The sequence below is a fragment of the Seriola lalandi genome, unplaced genomic scaffold (assembly GCF_002814215.2).
Source record: "Seriola lalandi dorsalis isolate HSWRI2012SDOR001 ecotype SW California unplaced genomic scaffold, Sedor1 jcf7180002054997, whole genome shotgun sequence".
Classification (NCBI taxonomy): domain Eukaryota; kingdom Metazoa; phylum Chordata; class Actinopteri; order Carangiformes; family Carangidae; genus Seriola; species Seriola lalandi.
This window is the reverse complement of record NW_019525546.1, coordinates 1,164,213-1,171,656: the sequence shown is the minus strand read 5'-3', so window position 1 is coordinate 1,171,656 and position 7,444 is coordinate 1,164,213. Positions and strand designations below refer to the sequence as shown.

General features: G+C 41.8%; 1 protein-coding gene across 1 annotated transcript; it reads left to right on the top strand.

The window, feature by feature from the left end:
• Positions 1–297: 297 nt before the first annotated feature.
• nptx1l (neuronal pentraxin 1 like) lies at positions 298–4,327 on the top strand. The gene is made up of 5 exons (XM_023397114.1): positions 298–852; positions 1,142–1,349; positions 2,080–2,324; positions 2,437–2,616; positions 3,128–4,327. The coding sequence occupies exons 1-5, from the start codon at positions 409–411 to the stop codon at positions 3,347–3,349; spliced, it is 1,299 nt and encodes a 432-aa protein (XP_023252882.1). The 5' UTR covers positions 298–408; the 3' UTR covers positions 3,350–4,327.
• The last annotated feature ends 3,117 nt before the right edge of the window (positions 4,328–7,444 follow it).

Genomic DNA, 7,444 nt, shown 5'->3' with positions numbered 1-7,444 from the left:
CAAACACAGCTGGCTCTCTTGGCACCCCGCCACGCAAGCAAACCCCTCTTCACCGCCTACAAATCCGCGTTTTCCAGATGAATAATAAACAGCGAGAAATGACAAATAGTCTAAGTGATGAAAGATTTAAGATGTGGGAGCCTGAAAGCAAAATGGGTTTCAGCTCTTGAATGTGACGCTGCTTCTGGAGCCGATTAAACAGGGACAGCGCGATTCCCTCCCCTCCCGTAGTGATGCAGTGAACCTGCTCTGCGCAGAACCAGGCTCGCTGTATATAAACGGCTGCACTTCAACAGACGCGAGTACAACAACAAGGGGACGCGAGCGCGAAGTCACTGCGGCTCATCAGCCACAAAAAAAAAAACAAAAAAACAACAACAAAAAACACAAGCCAGCACAGACGACAACATGCGGGCCACGAAGAAGGCAATCTGCTGGAGACTTTTTCTATGTTCCTTCCTGTTTTTGGAGAGTTCTTCTCAAGACTTTGGCGGACAGACGCAGTTCATTTGCACGTCCGTACCCAAGGATATGGACATATGCGCAGCCACCTTGCAGAACAGCGTGCCAGGAGAGGACTTGAAGACCACTGTTATGCAGCTGCGGGAGACGGTTTTGCAGCAGAAAGAGACCATCATGAACCAAAAAGAGACGATCAGAGAACTCACCTCAAAGTTGGCGCGGTGCGAGAGCCAGAGCGGCGCCGAGCCTGGGGACGCGCGGGCCGGCGGCAGGAAGAAAGAAGCTGGGACCAAAAACACAATGGGGGATGTATCGAGGGGGCCCGCGGACACTTTGACGCAACTATCACAGACTTTACAGTCGCTGAAGCAGAGACTAGAAAATCTGGAGGTAGGCTGCTGCTGCTTCTGAGGACATTTTCAACACTTTGGTGACTGTGCGCAAAGCTCTGTCGACCAAAATACAAGCACTTTTGTTGACTAATGTACTTTATACAACAACAATAATAATAATAACAATAATAATAATTGTGAGCACATAAAAGAAAAAAATATAGGCAAATTAGGTTTTGTGTCCAGCTATACTGCAATAATGCTCCAGAATAAAAGTTAATCTAGAATTATATCCATTTAAAGCCATTCTTCACATTGAGCTAAATGCTTTGCTTTCCCCCTGACAGCAATTCAGCAGAAGTAACAACTCGGTGCAGGCGAACAGCCTCAAAGACCTGCTCCAAAGTAAAATCGACGACTTGGAGAAGCAGGTGTTGTCTCGGGTCAACAGCATCGAGGAAGGCAAGCCGGGACTCCGGAATGAGACAGAGCAGCGTGGGAGAGTGGAATCCACCCTCACATCTCTACACCAGAGGATCACCGACCTGGAGAAAGGTGGGTGTGCAGAGATTATGGGCTTCCGCGCGAAAAAAAAAAGTGAAGGAGATCTGGGAGGGATTGGTGGGAGAGTTGCTTTAAAGATGAGTGTAGTGGTGGAAGCGAGGCTGACGAGCGGTTTCTATCAGTGATCAAGAGGAGATATCAGATCGCCACAGTGCAGCATAACGATTTGATGTGAGGCTGGAAAATGAAAAAGAACCTCCGTTTGCATATCCAATTTGGCACTACAGGGTTTAATGACCTCAGCTGTCGATTTAATGTTTACTTATCCCCGGAAAGCTGAAACACACGGGCACATTCGTCAGTTTCCTGCTCTAATTCATGCAGATTAAACCATTTCAAATATGCAGTGAAAGACCTATCTCTCCATTCCAGCCGTGAGCCATTTGAGAACTTGAAGCACTATGCGCTCTCGCTTTGGGACACCTCTGATACCATGCAGCACAGAGCTTGTGCAGTAGTAAAACAGAGAGGTATGGGTGGAGAAGAAAACGAGAGATGAAGGTTAATAACGTCACGGTTACTCCTGTGGTGGGTTTATCAAGGGAGATTAAAGCAAATCTGGAGCGTCACGATTGTGGATTTGTTGTGTAACATATAATTCCTATGTAAATCCACAGGATGTGTGCGTTGGGAATGGCATATCCATGTTTAACAAAATGAAAAACACATACTGATTCTGCAAAGCCCAGAAACAAACTTTTTTGTGTTTTCTTCTTCACAGGTCAAAGAGAAAACAGGCCCCTGGATAAATTCCAGCTCACGTTCCCTCTAAGAACCAACTACATGTACGCAAAAGTGAAGAAGAGTTTGCCGGAGATGTACGCCCTCACCGTGTGCATGTGGCTCAAGTCCAATGCGTCTCCTGGAGTGGGCACACCTTTCTCCTACGCAGTTCCTGGTCAAGCCAATGAGCTGGTCCTCATAGAGTGGGGAAACAACCCAATGGAGATACTAATAAATGACAAGGTAAGACTGAGCAGCCTTGGAAATGTTGCCATGTAATGATTTTAAAGTGTTATTCAGGTTCATTGCAGCAAATATTCACATCATGTTTCTGCGTTTGAAATCCCTCCAAAAGGTTGCAAAGCTGCCATTTCTCATCAATGACGGAAAGTGGCATCACATCTGTGTGACCTGGACGACTCGTGATGGTGTTTGGGAAGCTTTCCAAGATGGTGTCAAGAGAGGGAGTGGAGAGAATCTGGCTCCATATCATCCTATCAAACCACAGGGCCTGCTGATCCTAGGTCAAGAGCAGGTAAACACATCACACATCTGTTTCAGATGCTTTCTGTTCTAAGGAACTGAGCTTTCAGCAACACAAAGGCAACAAATTCCACCATAAGCCACAAACAAACTTTTTCTCACTTTACTCCCTGATATAATCGCATGTTGGGGCAGAGGCTGGCCATGAGATATCACTTTGTTAAACACAAGACCTTTATAATATGATTATCATGATATGGAAAATTAGCTGAAAAGCTGGAGTAATTTTTCCATTTTATTGTGGCATAAAAAAATAAGAATTAAATTTTCCAATCAACGCTTTGCTGTAATTCACATTATAGGCTTAATAAGGTGATTATATCTTTAACTGGGACTCATCAAGAATCCCAGAGGATTGAAGATACATATTCCTAATTCAATTTAATCAGTCCAAAAAGATTCCAGATAATCCAAGAGGCAATTCTGTACTTTCCATAAAGCAGCCTGAGGGGGGGGGGGGAAATCATATCATCCTTGATTAAATCCATTTGTCTTTACCACAGGACACACTCGGAGGAGGATTTGATGCCACACAAGCTTTTGTTGGAGACCTGGCAAATTTTCACATCTGGGATCGGAAACTATCTGTCGGAGAGATTTATAATCTAGCGACTTGCAGCAGCAAAGCGCAAGTGGGCAACGTTTTTGCATGGATGGAGACGAGCCTTGATATTTATGGAGGTGCCTCGAAGTGGACATTTGAAGCTTGTCGCCAGCTCAACTGAACTTGCAGGGAGGAGAAGATCAATGCAGTTGTTAAAGCCACTGTTGTCACAGCATCGGTAAACTAAAATGAAAGATCAGGAGGCGAGTGTTTCAATAAATAGCATCTGGATTTGTTTTAGATATTTGAAAACATCATTTGTGGACACCTTGATAGATTTTTACCAGATTCTCTTGAGGGACAGCTCAGTGGAAGGGGACACTTTGGCATCCTGTGGTGCTTGACTACACATCAGGCCTACTTGCGGTTTCATTTGAAAAAGCAGCTGATGCCACTCCGGAGGGCAGAGGAGGTCCTCGGAGATCAAACCAACAGGCCAGCATCAAAAGTACAGTAGGAGGTCATGTAGTTTTTAGTGAACAGATGTCTCACTCTTCAACAAAATGACTTCAAACGTCTTTTCTGTCTCAACTGCCAGGGATTTTCACTGTGAAAAAGGAAAAGGTGGACTTCTTTAAAAGGAATGTGTTCTTCAAGGGGTATGAAAAAGACGGCATTGTTTCTCTCTCACTCTTCTCTCTCCACCACCACCTGCTTGACGTGATTTTGTGTAAAAGAATGACGTATTTATTGCCAACATTCGAGCCTGAGTGCCTTGGGCTGTTGAAAAAAATCTCAGCACATTCATTATGATTTGCAGAGTGTTTGTGTTTATTTTCTGTAAATTAATTTCAAAAGAGGTGTTTCGTGTAACACTTTGAATGAGGTTGAATTAGATTGTTTAGTGTAAAATGCAATTCATTGATGACAATGGCACATTTTGCAGATGTTTGTACGTCAATGGGAATGTTCTCTGTACAGTAACAGCATGTCTTAACTTCTGTAAATGCTGTGTCAGCATCTATGATCTTTGCTTTTACCTTCCTACTTTTAGGTTGAGATTTTATACTGTATTGTTATATGCTTAAAGCATGGCAACACCGACAGATGAAAAAAAAGTTCTAGTTTTTGTAATAAATTGTGATACTTGAATCATAAACAGGTGTTAACATATATTTATTTACTCCATGAGACTGAAAATTTAACAGTTTTGAAATGTTGCACACCTATTGTGACATGGATCTGATGAAATATGGTCTCAGTTGGAGACATGGGGCACTACAAATTCAAGTTCTAAATTAAAAAAAAAAAAAAAGATCACACCTCCGAAAACTAAAACTTACTAAACATGATTTATATTAAATGTTGTACAAATGTTCTCCTGAGTGAGCATTTTAACTTAGCCAAGTGGACCACCAAATTTCAGCAACATTTTTATGAATAATTTCCACCAAACTTAGGGCCTTAAGATAAACTTTATAACCATTTTAGTGTTGCTAGTCTCGATTATTTTCTTTAACAGCTAATTTGCATGTTATTTTCTTAAAATTAAGTAATTGTTCGGTTGATTAAAAGTCAGCACATAAAGAAAAATGCATCACATTGGACAAATCCTCACAATTTAAAAGGTTGAACTACAGATATCTTGCTTGAAAAATGATCAGATAAATGACAGCTAATATGAGCAAATACACTTACAGTAGTGGGCATGGCGTAGCAAAAATCTGGCCAACACAAAGCTAATCTACTGTCAAGTCAACACAAAACATGGAATCTTTTCTGGTGGTACAATACTATCTTCAAATCAACCTGTCACAGGTCTCAGAAAAATGGGACCCAAGAGCAAGACTCAGGAAGCAGATGTAAAAGTAAAGAGGATAAACAAGGATACAAAAATTCAAGCAGACAAAGTACAAAGAGTCAGGTTGAAGGAAACATCCAAAAAAAAAAAAAAAAAAAAAAAAAAAAAACATGATCAGGATCAAAACAGGCAGGCAAAGAACAGAGCGCTGGAAAGCTAAAGCACATGGGACAAAGACAATCTGGCAGAGAGGAAATGGAAGCGGGTGGGTATATATAACAGGGAGCTGATGAACGAATGGGGAACAGGTGAGTCGGGAGGACGACGACGAATATAAACAATGTGGAAATCTCATTTTAACTCCAGTGGTTTATTATTTTGATAACCAATCTGCACCTACCTAGAGAGCCGGTGCACCTAATATTTTATTACCACGGACCAATTAAACTGAACAGCAAGCCTGAGACTGGACATGACTTATAACATAAATGACTTTGACCACTGAACGTTCGTCTGTTTTTCACAAAACCTGACTCAAATGTATAAGGGAGCGCAAAACATACGTACAGTGAATTTTTTATAAACTCAAACATGTCTCCCACCACAGCTTTTCATGACATTCAGTATGACATGATTCAGGCACATACATGAGACTAGATGGGGCGGGGTGGGAGTGACACTAAATAGCAAAATATGTTGGGTGGTGTGTTCTTCACCACAGTCCTCACTATGCACAGTGCATTTAGATTTTCACATTTTGTTATGTTGCAGCCATGTGCTAAAATAAAAAATATTTTTCCACTAATCAATCTACACTCAATACCCTGTAATGACAATGTGAAAACAGTGTTTTACAATTTTTTGCAAATACATTAAAACAGACAAACTTTAATATCACATTGACACAAGTATTCAGACCCTTTGCTATAACACTTGAAATTTAGCTCAAGTTCCTCTCATTTCTCTTCCTTCCCTCCATTTCCAGAAGAGAAGACCCTCCTCCCCCGCTTCCTCAATTTGGCCAGGCGGCCAGCTCTAGAGAGAGTCATGGTTGTTCCACACTTCTTCTATTTAAGAATTTATGGAAGCCACTGTGCTCTTGGGAATCTTCAATGCAGCAGAATTTTTTTGTATCCTTCCCCAGATCTGTGCCTCAACACAATCCTGTCTCTGAGCTCTGCAGGCAGTTCCTTCCACCCTCTTGGTTTAGTTTTTGCTCTGATATGCATCATCAGCTATGAGACCTTATAAAGTCAGCTGTGTGCCTTTCCAAATCATATCCCAATCAACTGAATTTACCACAGGTGGACACCAATCAAGGTGTAGAAACATCACATACTTGTGTCAATGAGATATTAAAGTTTGTCCGTTTTAATGTATTAGCAAAAAAATCTAAAATTCAGTTTTCACTTTGTCATAATAGGGTTTCTTTTTCATTTTAGCATTTTAGCATAAGGCTGCAACACTTTCTGAATACATTGTATGTCTTACGCAAGACTACATAATTGTGGTATAATCTTACTTAATCCCACAAAGAAAAAGTCCCATAGCATAAAAACCATGAAAACCAATGAATGTGACATTGCCATAACTCAGTGAGCATCCATTACTTTCAAAACATCAAAAAGGTTTGCCATGAATACAAACAGCCTGTGCATTGTAAATGTAACAGGCACACATCTGCATGTGGGATTTGAACTTTTGAACAGCGAGAATGACAGCAAAGAACCAAACTCAGGTGGCGAAGTTCAAGAAAACGACTGCAGGTGTGAACTATAGACAGCAGTGTCTAGACCAAACAGAAACCACATCTGCTAAGGAGCAAAGACACATCAATAACATGAACACAGACTGTAATTACACACACCATATTGTAAACACATGGATACCGCTGTCAACAAAAGGTTGGCATCGAGGTCATACATCTCAATCCATAGTTTCCCAGCAAATGAATCATAGCCGACACCGCTCCTTGAGAGGATGCAAGGTCTGAAGGTCTTCCCTTTGTTGTTAGTGAGGTCGTGTTTGGGCCCACAACAGTCAGGTGATATGTCCCACAAATTGGTTTCCATTCTCTACCTCTGAGAAAGGGGGGACGTCTGCACATCAATATTCTTTCCCCCAGACACCAGACTAACTACAGCTCATACCGTTCACACAGCCATTACAGACAGCTACTGTGACACATCTGGGGTTGGATTTCAGTGCAAATCTTTTCTGTGGAGAACCAAAAGTCACTCAGAAACACACCTACATACCCCCCCCCCCCCCACCCCACACACACACACACACACACATACATGTACAGGCAGACGCACACCTACAGAGTATAATTTCCTCCTGAGTAGCCACAGGAGGCTTTGTTAGAAATCGACTTCCACACCTTCATCCACATCCACCTGACCTTGTTGACCTCCAGACCACATTTGTTTTTTTTCGTGACCTAAATCTTGGCAGGTATATTTTTGGCACAAA

Bases quoted from the DNA above. Each gene is read 5' to 3' on its own strand.
- nptx1l (XM_023397114.1), top strand. From the start codon at position 409: ATGCGGGCCACGAAGAAGGCAATCTGCTGGAGACTTTTTCTATGTTCC. The intron at 853-1,141 runs GTAGGCTGCTGC...TCCCCCTGACAG, and splicing joins AGAGACTAGAAAATCTGGAG to CAATTCAGCAGAAGTAACAA. The intron at 2,325-2,436 runs GTAAGACTGAGC...TCCCTCCAAAAG, and splicing joins AGATACTAATAAATGACAAG to GTTGCAAAGCTGCCATTTCT.